Source organism: Triturus cristatus, chromosome 4_1 (genome assembly GCF_964204655.1).
Source record: "Triturus cristatus chromosome 4_1, aTriCri1.1, whole genome shotgun sequence".
In the NCBI taxonomy this organism is placed as follows: Eukaryota; Metazoa; Chordata; class Amphibia; order Caudata; family Salamandridae; genus Triturus; species Triturus cristatus.
Window position 1 is genome coordinate 919,986,448 of NC_140585.1, and position 23,539 is coordinate 920,009,986.

Sequence of the window (23,539 nt, forward strand, 5' to 3'; positions counted from 1 at the left end):
GTATGTTGTATCTAATTAAGATAATACTGGAACAGGTAAAGGTAGCCGGGGAGGGGGGTGGGCGTGTGTGAATCTGCAGCTATACATACCAAGAACTACAGCATACTAGTAAGTAGCATTTTCCGTTCGAGGCATATGAGCTGCAGATCACACACTGTGCATAGATTGCATAGCAGTACTCCTCCTCAGCGGCGACCACCAGTATCTGTTGCAGTAGTTTGAAATAGTGTTTTGATTACAGCTTAGCCCACATTAGCTTGTTGTTTTTGCCTGCAGATCTACACAATATTGTTTTGTGAATGTTCCTTAAAAATGCCATTGAAGCCCCTAATTTGTGGGTAGAGTGGGCTTTAGGGGGAATAGATAGTGTCCGTCTTGCTTTGTGATAGCAAATTTGTATACATTTGACAATCCACCTTGCAATCCCAGACTTTGATATGGGATTGCCTTTATGTGGTGGTGAGACAGATACAAAAGGTTTTGTTTTGCTAAAAGGTTTTGTTCTGTCAATACAGTAAAGGAGTGCTCTTTTTACATCTAGTGTTTGAAGAGCTCTTTCTGCTACCGTTTGTGGTTGCGAGAAGAACATTGGCAACTCAACAGATTGGTTGAGATGGAAGGGAGAGATAACTTTAGGAAGGAATTTGGGGTTTGTCCTGGGAACCAATTTGTTATGATGGAGTTGTAAAAATGGTTCTTGAATAGTTAGTGCCTGGAGCTCACTGAATCTTCTAAGAGATGTAATGGCCACAAGGAAAGCGACTTTCCATGTAAGAAATTGTAGCTCGTATTTATGCAGAGGTTCGAATGGAGGACCCATTAGTCTTGTGAGGACGATGTTTAGATTCCACACTGGCGAGGGTGGTACCCTGGGAGGAATTATTATTTTGAGGCCTTCCATAAATGCTTTAATGGCAGGTACCCTGAACAATGACAGATGTCGTCTGTTTTGTAGGTAAGCTGCTATGGCAGCAAGATGTAATCTAATCGATGTGTATGCTAGATTACATATTTGAAGATGCAGCAGGTAACTTATGATGTGTTGAGTGGAGGAATCTAAAGGATTGATGGTGTTGTTGTTACAGTATATAACAAATCTTTTCCACTTGGCTGCATAGCAGGCTCTAGTGGTGAGGCGCCTAGCCTCTTGGATAACGTTCATACAATCAGGTGGAAGGTTGAGGTAACCAAATTCTAGGACTTTAGGAGCCAGATCGCCAGGTTGAGCTGTGCTGGATCTGGATGTCTGATCTCTCCATGGTTCTGTGTTTAGAGCTGTGGGGAGAGGTGTAGTTTTTGGTGCGGGATTACTGATAGTTCCAGCAATGTTGCGTACCATGGTTGTCTGGCCCATGTTGGAGCAACTAGGATCAGTGTAAGTGACTGTTGTTGCAGCTTGCGCACAACTAATGAAATGGGTGGGCGAGGCAGAAAAGCGTACACAAATCTACCTGACCAATTCATCCATATCGCATTGCCTTTGGACAATGGGTGTGGATATCTGGCGGCGAAGCTTGGGCATTTTGTGTTGTAATGTGTGGCAAAGAGATCTATCTCTGGCTGCCCCCACATTTGGAAAAACGATTGAAGAACTTGTGGATGAAGTTCCCACTCGTGAATCTGTTGTGTCTGACGACTTAACAGATCTGCCATGTGATTTTGAATTCCTGGAAGATGTTGGGCTAAAAGGAATATGTTTTGAGGAATAGCCTACATCCATATGCTCTGTGCTCGTTGAGAGAGCTGCAGAGAGTGCGTCCCCCCCTGTTTTTGTAAATAGTACATTGCTGTCATATTGTTGGTGCGGACTAAGACAGCTTTGCCTGATATCTGTTTCTGGAATGATTTTATGCCAGAAAGATTGCTAGTAATTCCAAATGGTTGATGTGGAGTAGTCTTTGCTAAGGTGTCCATGTGCCCTCTATGGTGTGATGAAGTAGCTGAGCTCCCCAGCCGGTGAGCGATGCGTCTGCTGTTCGCACAATCTGTGGAACCGGCTCTAGGAACGGTCGTCGCTAGGAAAGGTTTTGGGTGTTCCACCACTGCAGAGAGCGATGTGTATGGCCATCCACCAACACCAGATCTGTTAGCTGACCTTGAGCTTGGTTCCACTGACGTGCCAAGCATTCCTGTAATCTTGCATGAGGTACTAGGAATATACAAGAGGCCATCACCCATATTAGTTGCATGAACACTCGAGCTGGAAGCAGGTGTTGCGGCTGGAATTTTGTTATAAGGGTTTGCATCCGTGCTATCCTGGCTCGACTGGGATATGCAAGGCCTTTTGAGGTGTCTATTGTGGCACCTAGATATTGTTGGATGTGGGACGGTTGGAGGTGAGACTTTGTGAGGTTTATGGTAAACTCTACGTAGTGAAGTAGTTGGATTGTGGTGTGTGTGTGATTTACACACTGGGTATGCGACTTGGCTTTTATGAGCCAGTCGTCTAAATATGGGAAGACATGGATTTGTTGTCTTCTTAAGTGGGCTGCTACCACTGCCAGACATTTTGTGAAGACTCTGGGTGCTGTGGTGACTCCGAATGGGAGAACCTTGAACTGGTAATGCTGACAGTCTACTACAAACCAGAGATATTTCCTGTGAGCAGGGTGAATGAGAATGTGGAAGCAGGCGTTCTTGAGATCTAAGGTGGCAAGGAAGTCGCCTTGTTTGAGTAGAGGAAGGACCTGTTGAAGAGTAATCATATGAAAGTGTTCTGATTGTATGTAGAGGTTTAATGGTCTGAGGTCCAAGATGGGTCTCAGGGTTCCGTCCTTCTTTGGAATGAGAAAGTACAGGGAGTAAACCCCTGTGTTTTGGTGATGCAGAGGAACTGGTTCTATTGCATGTTTTTGTAGGAGAGAAAGCACCTCCTGTTTTAAGAGGGTTAAGTGCTCTGTTGACATTGGGCGCTGTCTGGGTGGTATGTTTGGGGGAGTTGAAGTGAGTTGTAGGCAATAACCGGATTGGATGATTTGTCTACCCTCCTTGGTAATGGTGTTCCAAACAGGTAGGAACTGTAGCAATCTTCCCCTGACCGGAGTAGAGTGGTCCGGGGGGAGTGGAGGGAAGTCATTGTTTGGGGGTGGAGGCAGTGCGAGTATTGGTAGTTTTGCCTCTACCCTTGTTGTTATTGCATCTGTAGCCTCCTCTGTAATAGCCTCTGGTAGATGAGGTCTGGGTGGGACTCTTGTAGGAAGTGGAGGGGCTGTCAGTGTTAAAGCCTCTAGAGGCACCCCTATAAGGGAGCGACAAAAGGAACTTCGGGGAGTTTGCGATTGTAAAGCTTCCATTGATTTGGCAGTGTCTGTATCTTTTTTCATCTTCTCCAAAGATGAATCTACACTAGGCCCCAATAAGTGTTCCTGGTCAAACGGTTGGTTTAACATGGTAGTTTGGACTTCGGGTTTAAAGCCTGAAATGCGTAGCCACCCATGTCTGCGTAAAAGGACACTGGTATTAATAGCTCGGAATGCTGTGTCTGCAGCATACAGACTGCAACAAATGGAGGTATTAGTTATGAGTTTGCCTTCCTGGATGAGATAATTGGCTCTTGTTTTATATTGATCTGGAAGGTGTTGTAGTAGGGTCTTTAGCTCGTCATGGTGTGCGCTATCGTACCTAGCCAGCAAAGCCTATGTGTTGGCAATTCTCCATATGTTGGCTGCTTGGGACGCTGTTCTTTTACCAGATGCGTTCAACAATTTTGACTCCTTATCAGGAGGTGGAGCATCGCCTGTGGTATGGGAGCTAGCCTTTTTCCTGGCGTTGGAGACTACTAAGGAATCCAAGGGTAGTTGCCCTTTAATGGCAACCGGGTCAGTTGGGGCAGATTTGTACTTCTTTTCCACCCTGGGGTTAATGGCTCTGGCCCTTACAGGATCTTTAAACACTTCAGGAGCGTGTTTGATTACCCCTTTTAGCATTGGGAGAATGGAAGTGGACCTTTGAGATGGTGCAAAAGTGTCCATGAGGAAATCCTCTTCTACAGGGTCTGTGTGCAAATTCACACCGTGGTATTCTGCAGCTCTGTATATGAGCTGAGTGAACCCTATAGTGTCCTCTGGAGGGGATGGTCTAGATGGGTAGATACCATCTTGTGGTGCATTAGGGACATCGGGTGTGTCAATCTTCCCATGGGTCCTCTGGGGTGTTAGGGTGACTAGGTTCCCCTAAAGGGTCATTATCTTTTTTCTCCCCAGAGATGTCCTCATCATCTTGTGGCGGAGGAGATTGTGAGGGTACTGGAGATGGGATAGGAGAGATGTGGGGTGGTGGAGAAGGAATTCGTAAAGGAGAAGTGGCAATGTCTCTCTTCTTTGGGCGTGGAGCTGGTACAGGTTTGTCCATTTTCCTTTTCCTGGAAGGACTAAGTACAAGTTGACCTGTCTTTGGGTCTATTTAAAGAGTTTTTTGGGTTGGATCACGCCAAAAAATACCCTCCTCAGGAGTGTGTTGTTTCGGTGCCGATTTTTTCAGGTCCGACTGTTTGTGTGGCACAAGTTTTGGAGTGGTTTTCTGCTCCTTAGGCTTGGAATCAGGAGTTTTCCTGGGTTCTGTTGGGGTCTTCGGAACCGACTGTTTCTTTGGGTCCATTGTTTTTTTGGGATCCGAAGGTTGAGCGCCAGTGGTCTTCGGAGCCGATTGCTTGCTTTGTTCCGATGTTTTTTTTTTAGAAGATTGAGCGTCAGTCGTTGGAACCGTTTGTCTGGCTGGTTCCGATGATTTTTTCGGAGCCGAGACGTCCGTACCAGGGGATTTCGGTGCCAACGGCGCCAATGTGGAACCTGATGTCGGTGTGTATTAAGACAGTGGTTTCTTCTTTGGTGCCGGGGATGGGTGTTTGGTACCGACGGTAGGCTGACTCGATCCCGAGTGGCCTGAAGGCTTATGTATTGACATCTTTGCCGAGCCCGAAGGCGGGGCGTGGGAAGTTTAGTCCCAGTGTGCACCTAGGCTTGAAGGTGTGACCGAAGCCTTCTTGTGACTGGGTGTGGGGGAGGGGTCGACGTCAGTACTTACGACCCGCTGCCCTGGAGTGATGTCTTCGACGTCAGAGTCGCTAATGTTGCCCTATTCGATCTGCTCCTGCTCCGGTACATTGATGCCTTCTTGGAAGATATCGCCCGGTATCAATGTTGAAGATCGAGCCATGCTTCTTCGAGCTCGACGATCCTGAATTGTCTTCTTTAAACGGAAAGAGGCACAAGCTGGACAGTCTTTGGCCTCGTGCTCGGGCGAAAGGCAGAGGTTACACACCCTTCGTGAAGATTGGCGTGTGGAAACTTGGATCCACATTGAGGACACTTTTGAAAGGAGTCTTTCCATGAGCCAAAGGCCTAATGGCGCAGCTAGGCCCGAAGGCCTGCGTCGACTATCGGAATCGAAGAATTCAAGTTTGGAGAGATGCGCGTCAAATGGGAAACGCGATCGAAACCATACCGAAGAATGGGTGAAGGATTGCGCGTCGAAAGGTAGAATGGTAACGAAACCGAGCTGGAGCGCGCCGAACACATCCGAGCCCGATGGCGAAAAAAACAATCTGAAGATGGAGAAAAAAAGAATCTGCAGATGGAGTCGATGCCCATGTGCACTTTTGTCCACAGGAGTCACCTATCTCGTGACTTCCAAAGACTTGTTCCAATACAACAACAAAGTGCAAACATCGGGCCCAACACCAGATGGCGATCTACGCACAGTGTGTGATCTGCAGCTCATATGCCTCGAACATAAAGTTTATGCATTTGTTGCAATGTAGTCATTATGTACATACATGGGCATCAAAGGTCCTTATTACCTGCAGCTTGAGCGTTCTGGGACTTGAACAGCCCCACAACTCCTTTTCCGTGCAGGCCCCCCGATCTCAAGAGGACAGCCTTGGTGCGCGAGTTTCTCCAGCAGATAACTGGAAATCGGTTTTGCCGGTAGCAACGGGAAATCTTCTGAATTGTGTTGTCCTGAATGCTCTGAGGGACGATCAGTAGTCCTGGGTAACTGAAGAAGAATGCAGACATAACATAGTTCAAAGAATGTATTTTCTTTAATAGTCTCACAATTTAGCATCACAAGAGGGCAAGATGGTGCACCTGCTCGTCACAAATCATAACTATCAAATTATTTTTTTAAGACTTACAAAAGTAACAGAGGGCATTGAGACACCCAACCCCACTGTCCTGTGAATCAATCACATCATGAATAGAACTCAGTTTGGGGATATCACTACGGTGGTGAAGGCAATTCAGTAAACTTTGTATTCTGCCACTCGCCAACCTTCCCTTTACATCTGAACCGCCAGGAGTCACACTTTATTTTTTAAAGAAGTGTGATGTAGAGTACATCACCCACAGCAGTGGCTGGACAACAAATGGTACCCTGAAATTCAAAGAGTGTGGTGGTGTTCCTTCATCAAGTTGCAGCACAGCAGGCAGTGGCTACTTCATAAATATGAATGATTTTGCAACTTACCTTCTGCAGATGGCATACATTCGGTTCACTGTGGAGATTCTGAAGGGCTCAGTCTTTGATCTTGTGAGGCTATTACTCAGCGTACCCAACCCCATTCTCTGGTAGTCCCGGCAACAAGCTCGTTCCACAACGTGGCTCATTGTCATCTTGTCAGAGGGTTTGATGGTGGTGGAAGTGGTCATGGTGCTCCTGTCTAGGTCCTCCGATACTAGATCAAAATAAACATAAGGTGAAGCCAGTCATTCATAAGGCTTTGAAATAAAATTATGATTTCAAAGCCCATACACAATAGCATTGATGAACATCGCTCCTGAAAGTCATAGACAATCCAAGAACATGCACTGTTCATCTTTTAGCTATTTTTTAAACACTAAGGAATTTGGTCATAATGTGTGTGAAACTTGCTAACTCAGACACCCAATCCATGATGAGCTCCAAAATAACGGAACCAGGGTGAATAGGTTTTGAGCAGGGAAAAGTTACTTACCTGTATTCCTAGTTCTGCCTCTGAGAAATGAATCTCCATTGAAATCAGAAGCAATGAACAGTGCTGCTTACATGCAGGATCCCCAGAGCAGACATTACAAAATATAGATGTATAATTTTCTTCTTGAAAAGCCAATTTGTAAAAAACCCCAATTCTTTTATAATAGCCTAATGCACCCTGTATGTTTGCATATTTTGTATTAAAAAAGAAGCTAATTATAAATCAAAACAGTCCCTAAATGTGTAAAAGTGTCAAGAAAAACTCTTTCAAATTCCTTTGTAAAGGAAAACGTGAGAAAAACAAAGCAACGTGACTACTGAAGCTGCAGCTTAGAAAGCCTGGAAGACAGACACTACTCCTTTGAGGAGGTATACTTCACAAGTATCTCATAATACCCTCTCAGTGGCAGCTTTTCCTGATACAAACACCATTTGGTGCTGTAAGTATATATCAAATTATTTGGTTTTCCTCACAAACTTTTCCTAAGAGAATATACAGGAGTGGTATCAGGGAGCATATACTCTTGGTCCTGAATAATAGCCTTGGGGTAGGGCTAGAAACATGTTAACCAGCGGAACTGAGGTAAATTGCTCCCTTTAGGTTCCCTAAGCTTTCCCCATATTTTAATCATACCGTATTGAGGCACGAATAAAGAATCCTTTCCTGCTAGCCAGGTATTTTTAATGTTCCTCCCCCATCCACACTCCCACCTTTTAATTCATCTAACTCATAATCTTACAAAGAAAAAGTGCTCCCATGTAACATGCAGGTCGCGGCATGCCCTGTTTCGCAGGTAAACGGGAAGAACCCAATGATGAAGTATGCCAACAAGGAGAAACCCTGGTGGGTGAGGGCTATCCAAGGAAAACCTACAGTTTTCCAAGCAACCGAATGGGAAGAAAAACCCTTCAATGGACAGTAGGGCTCCATTGTGATTATAGTAGTTGAACATAGATCCGGTGGAGGGCCAGCATTCTGAATTTTTCTTTATTTAATTCCTCTGCTGGCTAATTTTGAGAATGGGCTTGAATTTGTGTTTGGGTCCCTTTTTTCAAACCACAATTGGCAGCTTTCTCCACTGCTTGCTTATGCAACAAGATGTTCACCTCATGCTGTATTTGTTTCTGGCGAGAGATTATTAGATCTTATTAAGCAACTGCAGGAGGAGGAGCTTTAAAAACTAATTGTTGCAATACTGCACAATCTACTGCACTGATCTGTCGGATGTTATCTTTTGCCACTCTCACATATGTTTCATGATACTTCCCCCAACTAGAGGTGGGGAAAAAGGGAGCAATTGTTTCTTTTGGGAATTTTTCTGCAGCTGCAGAGGCTAGTGATCTCCATTTTCTCTTGACTGATGCCGCAGTTGGTGATGTTAGTCCTGCTGGTATTGTTGCTGAAGCCATTGAGGGGGATGAACCTTTTGTTGAGTATATTGAGGGTTTCTGTAATCCTTCCTCTTCTCCAACTGCTTTCAATGTCTTCATCTCCGATTTAATTTTGTGAACTTCTTTATCCGCATAGGATATGAAGAAAGTGTTGCCTGAGATAGAAAGTTTGAAAATGCACGTCAGGTTTTAGATCAGTCGAACAACCAGTTAGAATTTCTCACTGCCAAGCCAGGGCAGAAAGAATGTGCTGCCATATCGAACAAGTCCACAGCTGTTCTGATTATTTAGTTTGATAACATCATTTTCTCAATATTTTCCCATTGATGGGAGTATAGTCAGTGAATCTCTAGGGATCCCCAGAAAGATCAGTCCTATCACCCAAGCAGAGCAGCCACACTTGCTGCTTTCATTGAAATAACCAATGCGCCATACCATTTTGCACCACACTGAATCCATGCATTTGATCTTTTTGTCCAGTGGAACTGTAGACAAAGGGGCAGTGGCATGCCCTTTCATTCCTGCTAAAACAATGAGTGAATCTGGGAGATGATCATTTCAGATAAATTCAGAGTCTAGATCAGGTGGTCAGTATTTCTTCAAAAGGCATGCGGACGCAGACTTTGCTGACATCAAAGCTCGGAAGTGGTCCATGGTAGCCTTCAGAATGTATGACACTCACAAAATCCTAGAAAGAGATTTAAACTTATGAGGAGCTGCTTCAAAAATGACAGTGGTCTTTGCTGGTGTTATTGGCATGGGTATATTTTTAGCTTATCTGAGTCTCTGCTTAGGACTTCATGGAAAGTATTAATGTCATCTACTAGTTATACTCTGGATGGAGAGGAATATCACCCGGGGGAGGGTAACAAAGTGGTTGGAGTCCGTGAGACCTGATCAGAGGGTCATCTTCGTCTACAGGTACAGTGGAGACCTCTAGGAGTATGTGATCTCCAGTGAGAACTTCTCCTTGAAGGTAATCCAAATGATCTGTGCCTACAAGAACAAGACCATGCTGGAGAAAGGACCACTGGATCAATGTAAGCAGGAGGAATTATCAGGCCACTCAAAGGAAATGAAGGTGCTGGAAGAACAGGCCTCTGTGACAGAAAAGGAACAGTGCATACGGAGGGGCATTCTTGCAAAAGTTCGAAAGTGCATCAAAGGGAAGAATTTTCACTAAGGAGGCAAATCAGTGAGCATAATAGCAGGCAGGACTTCTCTATTTCATTTATTTTATGATTACGGAACTCCGTGGAGGTCCACATAAACTAAGAAACCAACAACACAATAAAAAGGATTCTATTGATACGTCATCTTCGAACTATTGGGGGGAAAACATGGCGGCCAGCTAGGGAGACTGGTCGGGAGTGCTGTGAGTGGCGTGCTGGACGAGAGTGAATCGAGCGGTGAAACGGCGTTGGTGATAATTTAGAGAGCTTCCAGTATGTTTATGTAATGTCCCTGCAACACGGGCTCGAACTTCAGTAAAATTTGTAAATTAATCGGCGGTGCATGGTGATCGCTACGGCTGAGGAAAACTCACCTGTGTACCCACCCGCTACGGAGGCGGGGCTCCTAGACTAGCCGACGGAGGAGCATTCCATAGCGGCAAGCGGAGTAAACGGAGTAGCAGGGTCCGGACGCTGGAGTCCGCAGCGGCAGGCAGAGCGAGCGGACGAGAGTGAATCGAGTGGTGAGGCGGCGTTGGGGGTGGTTTAGAGAGCTTGCGGTATGCTTGTGTAATGCCCCTGCAACACGGGCTAGAACCTCAGTAAAATTTGAGTAAATTAATCGGTGGTGCATGGCGAACGCTACGGCTGAGGAAAACTCACCTGTGTACCCGCCTGCTACGGAGGTGGGGCTCCTAGACAAGCCGACGGAGGAGCATTCCATAGCAGCAAGCGGAGTAGCAGGGTCCGGACGCTGGAGTCGCGCTGTTATCGAGCAAGGTAGAGGGAGGCGGGCGGCTTCTAGCATTCAGTTTAGTGCAGGTGGGGCAGTGGGAAGGGGAGCCGCTAGCGAGCAAGCAGTGAAACTTATCTCCTCGATTGAAATTCAAGCTGATTTGTTGCAAGCTAGGGGGACCTTAATTTCTGGTACTTCTTCTAGCAGGCGAGTGGTAAAGGGTGGGGGGGCAGACATTTGCTCCAAATTGAAGACAAAATTATCGCAAAAAACAAACAAACATTACGCGCTTAGAAGTGTAGGTCAGGTAGAGGTGGGAGATGGTGGGGGTACACAATTAGCTAGTAAAATCTCCAGTAGTACGAAAAAACATATTCGGCAAGCTCACAAACCTGGGGCATCAGGAAAGAATACCACTTTTAACCCCTCCCTAAACGCATATTTCAAACCGGTCCCTAAGACTCTAGTACTCTCGAGAGGCAAGGGTTTACTAGATTTGGCTGGTCTCGAAAAAATTAAAAGCGAATCAGATTTAGCGGACTCCAAAGGCAGTTTAGACGACTGGGCTGATTACCTGTCTCCAAATAGATATAAGTCTTTGGAGATGGAGGCAGGAAGTCAGGTTTTGGGAGAAGATGAAGTTCTGGGTGTCCCAACAGATAGTTTGAGACAGACTGACTCCGTCGTTATGGCTGATAGTTCCGGCCCACAGGATAATTCTTTGAGGGTGGAAGATATCTCGGATGAGGCTCATACAGACACTGTTGTCATTGCTTTGTTAAAGAAGCTCGATTTAGACATGCATAAGGGTTTTGAAGAATCTAAGGTTAAGCAGGATGGAATCAGGGAGGCAGTCGGCCAGTTGGAAGCTAAATTTGACGAGTTGAACCTGCGTACAGCTTCTCTTGAGACGGAGGTAAAGGTGATTCACGACAAACTTGATGAAAATTGTAAAGAGCTAGCACAGGTTAAAGTTAGAGAAAAGGCCTACGAGGAGCGTTTGGAAAGATTGGAGAATATGCAGCGCAGAAATAATTTAAACATTTTGAGGCTTCCAGAAGGAATGGAAGGAGATGACTTAAAGGGCTTTATTGTCCATTTATTAAAAACGGAGCTACAGCTCAAGGAAACTGAAGAAGAAATTTCGCAGGATATATAGAGGGTACATCGTGACCCTTTTAGATTGAATCCAAATCGCTCGAAGCCTAGAAAGATATTGATTAATTTTTTGACGTATGGGCTAAAGGAGACATTTTAGCGGTTGCGTTAAAGAAGGGTCTTCTAACTGTTGGTGATGTAAGAATTGAGATTAGGTCGGACCTCTCGGTGGTGACTGCGAATAGACAATGGGAGCTGGGTAAGAGGATTTAACCTTTTTGAAAGTTGGGAGCCACGGTGCAGTTAAAATTTCCGGCGTTTTTGAAAGTCATGTGGAACAATAAGATGCATTTTTTTTTAGAGATGTAGAAGAGGCTGATAGTTTTTTGGAACTTTGTCAGGCCGGAGATCAGTCCGGAGGTTTATAAATATCAACGTCGTTACAGATTATTGATGTAATAAATTGAGGTGATAGATCCAGCACGTCCACCAGACTTGGCACTCGACGGGCCTAGGATGGGCCTAATGTTATTGGGTGGGTTTTCCCGGGTGTGGCCTCAGGGGTTGGGAGGCAGGAAGTTGGGAGGGTTAGGGTTGGGGGTAGGGGTACTGGGAGGGTTGCAGGGGGCATTAAACTTTAAAACAGTTCTCATGAGCTACTTTAGCATCTGGGTGGTGGAGACAGCAAACTGGGGTAAGGATGATTACGGGTAAGATAGATCAAATTATTTGGATGTCATGGAATGTAAATGGCCTGAGGGTTAAATCCAGGAGAGATAGGATTATGAGATATTTGAAAGATTCTCCAGCAAATATTATTATTCTCCAAGAGTCTCACTTAACTGAGGTAGAGAGTAAAAAATTTATTGGTGTACTCCGGTGGTTAGATTTTGTGTTTTATACCCCACAGACAATTGTAACAAGGGGTATCTTATTGTTGGTTAGGAAGGGATTAAACTGCCAGATTGAAGAGAAAAAGGCAGATATCAAGGGTAGGTGGTTGATAGTAAATATCAGGATCGCTGGCCTATTATACAATGTTAGTGGGTATTACGGCCCAAATCAAGACGACGTAGGCTCATTGGACGAGTTAGCCAAGGAGATGTTGACTTTTACGGGTTTTGTAGTTTTTGCTGGAGACTTTAATACAATATTAGATCCTAGGCTAGATCGGTCAGCGACCAGTAGAGCTCATGTAAATAGTAAAACGGCCTCTAAAGTAAGAGGCTTGATGGAGCAATTTGGCTTGTGTGACGTATGGCGACTGAGGGCAGGTCAGAATGTCGGATATACTTTTTTAAATAAAAAATATCGCCATAAATCTAGAATAGATTATTTCTTATTGGATGCAAGACTATTGGGAAAAGTAAAAAGAAGTATGCATGCTGGAGTACATTTATCTGACCACTCGGCGGTCATTTTAGAGCTTGTGACTGGAATTTGCGAATCGGAGTCAGTATGGAGGCTGGATCGTACAGTCTTATATGATCAGGTGACAATGCAGTCTCTTCAGCAGGAACTTGAAATCTTTATTGAACAAAATTTGGGCACGGCTAGGCTGGACATTGTTTGGGAAACGACTAAGGCTTTTTTGCGAGGTAGATTAGGTGCGATTGGTGCTAGTAAAAGAAGGAAATATTTCTCTGAGGTTGAAAGTTTAGAACAAGAAATTAGACAGGGTGAAGCAGCTATGGCCAACAGGGATAGTTTACAAAAGGATGAGATTATCCAAAAATTGTTGGACCTGAAAGAGAAATTAACTTATGTTGTCAACAATCGGGTAAAAGAGAAATGGGAAGCTAGTACATTTGCTCATTTTCAATACGGGGAGGGAACAAGTAAATTACTTGCCTGGACAGCTAGGACAGATAGGATTAGGAATATAATTAAAGAAGTGAAAGTAGAACCATCAGGTGATATAGTGACAGAGACCAAGGATATTGTGGATGCCTTCTTTAATTATTATGTAGAGGTATATAGGGAAGATTTGGTCCCCGATATGAAGGTGATAGACGAGTGGTTAAAATTTTTACAACCTTTGACTGACGATTTACAAAATATGTTGGATCAAGAGATATATCAAAGGGAACTAGATTTGGTTATTAAATTAGCTAAGAAGGGCAAAGCACCTGGTCCAGATGGCCTTCCGGTGGAGGTGTATAAATTTCTATCTAGCAGCTTATCATCGTTACTATTAAAGGTATTTAATGGGGTTTTTCGAGGCAATGTAGAGCTTCCTGCCTCTTGGAACCAAGCTAATATTATTGTTATCCCTAAACCTGGGAAATCACCAAGGTATATGGATTCATACAGACCAATTTCACTTTTAAATAGTGATTATAAACTTTATGCAAAGATTTTAGCAGATAGGTTGGCTAAGGTGATCCCCAGAATAGTTCATGAAGATCAAAAGGGGTTCATTAAGGGCAGGTTTCTTAAAGAATTAACTTTTTCCCTAATAACAAGTATTGATGTTGCGATTGATCGAAAGCTCCCTTTGGCGATTATTGCTTTAGACGCCGCTAAGGCTTTTGATCGTGTTAATTGGACTTTTTTGAAGGCTGTAATTATGCACCTTAGATTGGGGAAAAACTTTAGCCAATCTTTAGTATCTCTATATCAATCTCCTACCTCAAGAGTATTAGTGAATGGAGTTCTAACCAAAAATATTAAGGTAATGAGGGGAACGAGGCAAGGCTGTCCGCTATCCCCTCTTTTGTTCGACTTATACATTGAACCGTTGGCCTGTAGAATTAGGGAGACAGATGACATTCCTTCTTTTAGATTTCAGGGTTGGACTAGGAAGATTGGTCTTTATGCCGATGACATAGTTATTTTAACATCAGACTTGAACCAAGCATTGCCTATGATAGAAACAATTACAAATAATTTCGGATTGGTTTCAGGTTACCGTTTAAACGCTGATAAAACGGATATTATGTCTTGGAATCTGGCAACAGATTCTATAACCACGAAAAAACAGATTAGATATTTGGGCGTTCAAATAACACAGGATATCTCACAAATTGCAACAATTAACTTGGCAAAAATTAGGAAAGACATTTCTAGTCTAATGAAAGGCTGGAGTCATCTCCCACTTACTATTTTTGGTCGAGCTAATTTGATTAAGATGGCCGTGCTGCCTAAGTTAACTTTTTTATTTGATTCTATCCCTTTGATGTTTGAGAAAAAGGGGTTGGCAAAGCTGCAAAGTGAGATTGGGTCATTTATTTGGTCTTCTAAGGGGTCTAGGTTATCATGGAAGAAGATAAGGAGAAAACATGTTAAGGGAGGATTGGCAGCTCCGGACTTTCAAATTTATTCCTGGGCTTTTTTGCTTAAAAATTATAGAATGCTCTTGGGAACTCCAGGTAGCTCAGTGATAGGGGAACTACTTTCGATTTTGTTAAGTATCGAGGGGGTCAAACAGGTCGGCTTTATGTACAAATTTTCAGACCCAAAATTTTTCAAAATAGTAAGATTGAAGGTTTTAAGAGACCTGGCTATGGTTTGGTATCGGGTCAGACGGGCCACAAAAATTCCCTACTTTAGTGTGAATGCACCAATTTGGGAAACTCCGGGTGCCCCAAGCTGGTCAGATGATGCACTGGCAAAGACTTTAAAATCAGAAGGTCCCCAGAAATGGGGGGGGAGTTATTCGTTGATGGTTATTTGTTGCCATGGTCTGAATGCGATTTATGTTGGGGTTCTAAGTTTTCCAAATTCAAATATCTCCAGATTCAAAGTTGGGCTATTGGGAAAAACCATCTTATTGGACGTCACAATGACTTTGAGGAGAAACTGGCATCGGAAGGTTGCTTTAAAAAAAGAAGTGGCAACGTGGTATTGGGCTATAATTGAACTGGAAGATGGCCCCTTTCTATTGCCGGAAATTCTCTGGGGAGAGAGCTTGCCGAGGATTGCGACAGAAGATCAATGGCAAGTAACTATGTTGATACTATATAAGTTGGTGAAACCTGCGAATTTAAGAAGAAACCACTTGTTCACTCTCCACAGGGCGTATTGGTCTCCAAAACGGCTGGCAAAATTTAAAGAAGGTGGTAATGTAAGATGCCCTAAATGTCACAGTTTAAATGAGGACGATATCCACATGTTTGTAACATGTCCGGCGATCAAGATCTTCTGGGATGCTGTAAGTAACTGTTTGTCAGTTATTCTCAAGCAAAAGATTGAGGTAAGCCCTGAAAGTATTATTACAGGTAGATTGGATCTACAAGCTAAGGGCTTGGATAACAGTACAAAATTGGTGTTTTACGCTATATTGTTGGCCTGCAGGGAAATTTGTAAACTTTGGGTTTCTCCTGACCCCCCTACTGATTTGATGTGGATTAGAGCCATGAGAGACATTGGTAAACTGGACATGGTAGTTCCCCTGAAAAAGAAGCATAGATTTTGGTTGTTATTTTTTTATCATTATGGGTGATGGGTTGGGTGAGGTTTTCTTCAGATTTCGAAGTATTGTAATGATGGAAATCCAGTCCTATGATTAAGTCGCTTTTTATCTTCTGGAGAATTTTGCTTGGAAAGTTTGAGTGAAGATCTTGTATCTTCTCTCCTTCTGCTTTCTGTTTGGCAAGTCTCCTTAATTATAAGATAAATTACACCCTAGGGCGGTACAAAGGAAGAACGGGTGGAAAGTAGCACATGAGGACAAAAAAAATTAAAAAAAAATTAAAAAAAAGGATTCTATTTTGATAAAATGAACACAGAAAATATTCCTTCCCAACAAAACATCAGGGACTCCTAAGTGGAATCCAAAATTAAAAAAAACTCTTCAAATTAAAAACATAGCAATATAATGTACAGTACAAGATAATTAAATGTCCTTCATGCCCTTAGTGCAAACGCTTAGGAGGTAAATAACATAAGATAATATATCTACCCTAAAATACCATCACAAGATAAAGAATAAAATCGCCCACGAAGAGCAAGTAATTAGCAGCTACTCCCTAAATACCTAATGAACCTTAGTACAAATCTAAAAAACACTCTAAAAATCTATGACAAAACATATCATTTGGAAGCTCATAAAGAGATTCTCTAGATGGAGAGTATGCCCTAGAATATTCAGAGTCACGGGCTGGAAGAGGTCAACTAAACTTCAATTTCTTTATCCAAGAGGAAAACAGACTTCAAGAATTTACTGTGCTCCAAAATCAATGACGTAGATCTAGGATCCCTTGAAGGCAAACCGATCTTCAACTGTCAACAAGCGGCAGCTCTACCAGTCCTGGTAAGGTGATGACTCTGCTACCTTGACATTTTTCTGGGTCTCCCTCGGGGTAAGTCCACAGAGATGGTAGTCTAGGCTAAGATAAAGTGATTCTCCAAACACTGAATATTTCATGCAGTGATTTCTGACATCATCTCTGTTCCTCTTTGATATGGAGTCTGATGTTCTCGCTGTCCCTTAGAGTTCTTCTTAAAATCTTCTCGCAAAATTTGCTCCCACATGGAAGATGAGTGTCCACAAGGCAAACAATACACAGACAGGCTGTGCCTCTTTTGGCCTTTTTGTCTGTCAATGGATGGGTACTTGTACAAATTAAAGGGCATTCTGAGGAGCATAACACACTCTGACAGAAAACACTTAGGAACATGTTCCTGAATGAAGTCATATCACATTAAGACAACTATTAAAACTTTTTTCTAGGAAAAAAGCAAAAAATCAGAGCTAACAGGAGCTGAGAAAACAAGTGAAGCAACTGCCACTGACAAGCATTGATGGGATATTGCTGGTATGTGCTTTCTTAAAGGAGCAGTGTCAGTTTTCCATTGTCGCTAGCCTGGCAGCTCACTTAGATACATTGAACTTGTGGGAGTTTTTTCTTTTTTTAAATAATACAACAATGGTCGGACATGAGAAAACATGTTACTGGTAATAACATTGTTCATATAATTGTCTTGCAGAATAAAAATGATTTCCCTCACAGGGGCCTGCCATTTTCTCTCTTTCAGGCTGACCAAGCTAATATCTGAAGTAGACTATTCTCCCACCCGCATAGTCCTCAAAGGAAAGAAAACAGATATGTGTGGGTGAGAAACAAAATAATAATACAAAATTAAAATAGCTACCTTTCTTTCTGTTAGCCAAGCAACTAGCTTCGCCATTCACCTCTTCTTTTCTAAACTGCCCTAGTTTCACTAATGCTTTCTCTTCCAATTTCTTATTTTGCTTCCTTTATTTTGTGTCCTTCTCCTTGATTAACTCCCAATATCTTGTACCATTTAAATTTCTAGTCTCTCAGAAAATTCTTGACAGTCTCTCTCATTTAAAATATCCATTGGGTCTCTCTAGTGACTTAACTGAGCTTTGTAATATATAAATATAGGTACAGGGAAAAGAGAAAGTTGAAGTCTCTTTGTCTTCTCTTTTCTGTTCTCTCCCTCTGTCCTATTAGTTAATATCCCCCCCCCCCCCTTTTAGCGTACTTAGGCCACCTTCATTGGTCTGTTATCTGCAATGACTAGTACTTGAGTCGTGGTGGAATTGTAGATAATTAGCTGGTGGGAGTGTGGTGAAACCACCAATCCTCTTTCCAATTCACATCAAGCTCTTCTTCTGCATGTTTCTTGACATACAGTTGTTCAATCACTGGTGCTCCTCTCATGTCTTCTACTGTATATCTCTAATTTGGCCTTTTCCCTGTTTAGGATCGGCTTGCCAGTGTCAGTGCTTCGGAAGCTGCCTTCAGATTAGTGTCACTAACCATTCCGGCCATGGCATCCTTAGTCAGGGTTCTAGTGACACTTTTCTGTAGAGATAGGAGTGCTTTTTCACTTTCACTATTTATAGCGTCTGTCTTCTACTAACTATCTTTATCTCTCTCTTTTGTTATTTTTTACTGAGATTTTCGTGGTGCACACAAGTACGATGTCAGCATCCATCGAGAGACCAAGTCTCGAACATCTCAGATTGTAGGAAGCAGAGCAAAGAAAATTAAACCACAAACTCGATACATAGTTCTTCAATATGAGAAATAGTGATCACAAACCATTTACCGTGCTAAACACTCGGTCTATGGGTATCAGTATTGAATTATTGTATGTCCCATGTATAATCCCCCAGGACATCCATAGCTCAGTGAAATAGGCAATGCGGGACACACCCTATTCTATAACCATACCCCCTTCTGGATTCATTTTACAAGTTCATAATCATGCTTCAGTCTGTGTGCACAGATCCCCCCCCCCTCATCTCGGGGGGCATGTTACTTCAGCGACACCACGGGATAGCAGGCAGTACACATCCCGCCCCCACCTCGCAGAGGAGAGCCCAATAAGTCAAAGTCTGCACACAGATTTTGTCAATCTCTAGTGGATACGCATGCAGGTAGGCCTTCAAGAGTTGCCAAATATCTTTCGGGCGTGCGCCTGGCTGTTGCAGTGTGGCATATATGTCACTGGTGGTATTACAATATATCAGGTTGTCAACCCAGGCTTTGGCAGTCGGGACTTAGGCACTACCCCATTGTATTGAGACCTGTCGTTTCGCAATGACCAGGGTAATGGTAGTGAACCGTCGCACTCCTTCCTTCAAAGATTTAACATAACCCAGCAAGGCCATCAGTGGTGTAGGCTGTATGGTGTGTTCTACCATCAAGGACAGCAGGCGGAAGACCTCTCCCCAGTCTGTCAATATGGGTCTGCATCTCCAGGCCAGGTGCGAAAACCCCGCCTGATCAGCAGCATACCTGGTACATGAGTGTGGTATGGTGGGATCCATCTTAGCCAGAAGGTATCGTGTGATGTACGCTCGATGTAGGTACTTAAAGTTTAATAATTTATGACGGTGGTTATTCAATATATATCATGTTTGCTCGCAGCAATATAACCATACTTGGTCTGTCAGTGGGAATCCTAAGTCTTGTTCCCAGGCTTGACACGCTTTGCTTACAGCTGCTGGGCGGAGGGCTTGGGATGTGTGATACAGCCGTGATACTAAATGTGCCCCATCTGATGCTGTAACAGTCAATGTAAACGGTTGGAAATCTGCCGGTTCTATCGCCGCAGTTGGGAGTGCCCCATTTAGGGGGCAGCACACCCTGTGCCGGATAAATCTATCTATATATGACACGTCTCTATTTTAAATTAGGTCTCCACATTGCGCAGCTGCGAGTCTTTAAAAGAGTCACCTACAGTACACAACCCATATCGAGTCAAAGTGTGCTTGGTGAGTGTTTCAGTTGGTGTGGGTAGCCAAGGATTATAGGCTAACGGTATATGAGGAGAGTACAGGAACCCCGCATGTAAGTATCTCTGTAGCTTGGACCATGCCCAGCATGCAGTAGGCAGTGTCTGGATCTCAGCAGGGTTCCGCGGCAGTATGACTGAAAGCAGGTTTGGGTGGATCTGGGAACTTTCTGTTTTCAGATATTGCAGCCTGGCATCCACATGATACCAGTAGTATGTAAAGTGAATGTGGGCGATCAGATAGTACAAGTAAAAATCTGAGACTCCAAATCCTCCAAGCCGCTATGGCATAACTAGTGTGTTCCACCCTATACGCGGCTGCATGTCTGCCCATACCACCCGAATAAGCAAGGCTCGTAATGTGTCAAAATGTTTTGCAGTGAGCGTAATGGGAATATTTAAAAAGAGATACAGAAAACATGGAAGCACCACCATTTTCATAATGGTGAATCTACCAGCATTCGAGAGAGGGAGTTTGATTCATCGCTCAACTTGTGTTGTGAGGTTGTCAATTGCCGGCCCGTATTTGAGAGGAATCACCTCAGGAGCACTACAGTGCAGGAGGATGCCTAGGGGGGTCAGCGCACCACCATAATGAAAAATCTATATCTACTTGGATGGCGGCCGGGGTCAACGGAAAGATTTCCGACTTGGTCCAGTTGACAATGAGTGCTTAGTATTCTCCAAATCGTAACACTTCACGCAGCAACAGAGAGGTTAACACTCAGCTTTCTCACAAATAGCTAATCATCATCAGCATAAAACGAGGCCTCAAGTGGCCCACAATGGAATTTCAACCCACAATGGACATGTTTCTCCTGGATTTGCCTTGCCACGGAGTCCAAGGCAAGAATGAACAGCAAGGGCGAGAGTGGGCAACCCTGTCTGGTGGCTCGCGTGAGAGTGAATTGTGGTGTCATCTCGCCATTCAGTTTGAGGCAGGCCATAGGTTTAGTGTATAAAAGCTGAATTAGATGTATTAAACCGACCATGATTCCCAGTTTCTGAAACACCGTGTATAGAAAAGACCATTCCAAAGAATCAAATGCCTTTTCGGCATCCATAGGATTGCTGCCTCGGGAGGATAAGTTCTAGCTGGTTTATGACCGCTAAAATTGCACGTATATTTACCATGGTGGATCGGTTAGGGACGAATCCCGCTTGAAAGAGGCATATGATCTTATCAATAAATAGAGAGAGGCGGATGGCTAGAATTTTGGCTAACATTTTGTAGTCTTGTTTACGGAGTGTCAACGGTCTGTATGATGTGCAATTTCAGGGCGTTTTACCTGGCTTGAGCAGAAGTTTGATTATAGCTTGCCGCATACTAGGGGAGATAGAAGCCTCCTGCAGAGCTTCATCATATACCTTTATTAATTGAGGGGCCAACAGGGTCTTATAAGCTTGGAAAAATACGCACTTTAGGCCATCCAAGCCGGGGGTTCGGTTGCCAGCAAGACCATCAATTGCCAATTTAATTTTGTCCTCATCAATGGAGGTAGTTCGAAATTGACGCTGTCCCTCATCTATCCAGACCATGGGTACCTCTTCTAAGTAATCTGCAAGACCCTGTCTACGTAGGGGATCAAGGGAGGTATAAAGTTTGGTATAGTAGGATATAAATGCTACAATGATTTCATCTCCCTTCAGTAGTGTTACCACGTCATCTAAGTCAAGCGGTGTGATATACATCGATTGGTGCTTGGGGCGGAACAGTCTGGTGAGTGTTCTACCGGGTCATTCAACTTCTTTATATGCTCGTGCTCTGGCATGCTTGCCCAGATAATTTACCTTGCACGCTGCTAGTTCATTGAATTCTGTCAGTAGTGTTGCCCTGTCATGCAGCGAGGGGGGAGGGGGAATAGGGGTCAGCTGTTCGCACGGCTGTGTCCGTATCCTGAAGTTTCCACTCCACCATCTCTAGTTCCCTGCAAATGGATCATAAAACTCCTGCTTGCTTGGCCATACACACCCCTCTAATGCAGGTCTTAAAGGAGTCCCATAGTGTGGATTGCCATTCCACTGTGCCTTCACTTAGTTGAAAGTATTCCTGAATGGCAGCCCCAACCTCATTATGGAACAGCGAATCCAACAGTGCCTCAGCTGGGAATCTCCATGAGGAGCATGGGTGTTGTGTATTGGGCATCTCCAGTGTGAGAAGGACAGGAGAGTGATCTGACAATGTTCGCGGCAGATAGCCGGTAGACTGGACTGCTAATAAAAGACAGGGAGTGAGATACCAATGGTCCATTCTTGACCATGAGCTGTGTGGGGCAGAGTAAAATGAGTAGTCACGACTAGTAGGGTGCTGAAACCTCCAGGGATCCTTAAGGAGTGAGGAGCGCAGCTATGGGGTAAGCACTTGTACAGCATGTTGTTTGGTGATATGTCCTGGCTGAGTCACGTCTGTTACCGGATCTAAGGTTAGGTTGAAGCCTCCCCCCATATGTTATCGGTGTCTAATCTTGTAATGTGTGCAGAAGAACTCCATAGAATCCACATTTGGGCATAAATGTTAACCAGCAGAAGCTGCTTGTTACCTAGTGTACCCGCAACCAGGATGTATATACGCTCTTTATCCAACACCACTTCCTGCACCCGGGAGGGGAGTGTCTTATTTACTAGAATACAGACATCCCGGGAGTATGTGCTATAATTAGCGAAGAACCGGTTGGTACCCCAGGCCGTTGCAAATAGCTGTGATGGGAGCGGTGCATAATGTGTCCCTTGTAAAAAAGCTATTTATATGGCATGTCTGGTCCTATATGGCATGACGTGGCACCCTTTACAGGGGTTCAAGAGCCCTCTAACATTCCAGGATAAACATTTTAGATGCAAACCCTTATGCTCCACATTTAGTGGGGACATGCAAATTGTGTGTCATGCCGTGCAGCACGTTGTGAATGTGTGATATTTGTATATTTATGTAGTCAAGGAAATGGTGCTCTGTATTGTAAAATTGAAAAAGCAACAGTTTCTAGAGAAACATTTCCCACACCCTATTACCCACATCAGATACCGATGAAACAGCACCCGGTGAATCCCATCTAAATCCGAAAAAAGAAGAGGAACCTCTAAAGAAACAGAGAGTAAAGAACTTCCAATGGGGGCAGGCAACACTCCAGGTAGGTGGTCACAAATTTGAATGAATAGATGCGTTCTGTACCACCTTGCATATGCTTGTCTCTCAGGTAGCAGAGTTTGTCGGCACTCTGCGTATATTTCACATTTATAACTCACAGAAGTCTATCCATGATCCATCGTCTCGGTTCCGCCGGTCAAGTTCATTTCCGGCATGTAGATCAGATGAGCAAGAAGAAAGCACAACTTGAATAGGATTTATGAGGCTGCCATTCGCTATCATGATCCCGATTCCTCATCATCTCCCTGTGTTCTGGTTTTTTGCATGTTTTGATGATGTTTCTAGAACTTTGTGGCTTCCTCAGGGGTCTCGAAAATCTGCGCATTTCCATTGATCTGGATGCAAAGGAGCGCCGGATAGAGCATAGCACAGCGCACGTTGGCCTTTTGCAATGTTCGCTTAATGTCTGCATATTTGCGAAGTGCCTCTTGCACCATCAGTGTGAAGTCTGGAAAGAGCGCAAGGTCTGTGCCTTGGTATGTGATTGACCCCACTCTTGGACCAAATGGAGCGCCACGTCTTGGTCATGGCAGTTGAGTAGCCACGCTATTATTAACCTTGGAGGTGCACCCGGCGCTGGCCACAGTCCCAGTGTTTGAAGAGCTCTCTCCACAACAAATGTACCAGAAAAGGACTCCCTGCTGAAGACGACCAACAGGACAGATTCAACAAATTTGGCCATGGGGCCAGTATTCGTGGACTCTTCGGCTTTGGAGGCCATTGTTTTTAGCAAGTGTTCTGCTCTCTCTCATCTTTTGCTGGTAGTAGGTTGCGAGTCTTCCAGATTCGATACCGGCTGCTCTACGTCTCCAATGCAGATTCCGTGCTGCTCAA

The 23,539-nt window shown here is 44.0% G+C and overlaps 1 protein-coding gene across 8 annotated transcripts in view; it reads right to left on the reverse strand.

Moving 5' to 3' along the window:
• Positions 1 to 23,539, reverse strand: part of SBF1 (SET binding factor 1) — a 1,208,265-nt gene that overhangs the window by 375,092 nt on the left and 809,634 nt on the right. For all 8 annotated transcript variants that reach the window (XM_085653743.1, XM_085653740.1, XM_085653741.1 and 5 more), the window contains 2 exons: positions 6,466 to 6,673; positions 5,798 to 5,994 (listed from right to left, as the gene is read on the reverse strand). In XM_085653743.1, coding sequence (XP_085509869.1) covers positions 5,798 to 5,994; positions 6,466 to 6,673 — 405 coding nt within the window. The remainder of the gene's footprint in view (positions 1 to 5,797; positions 5,995 to 6,465; positions 6,674 to 23,539) is intronic.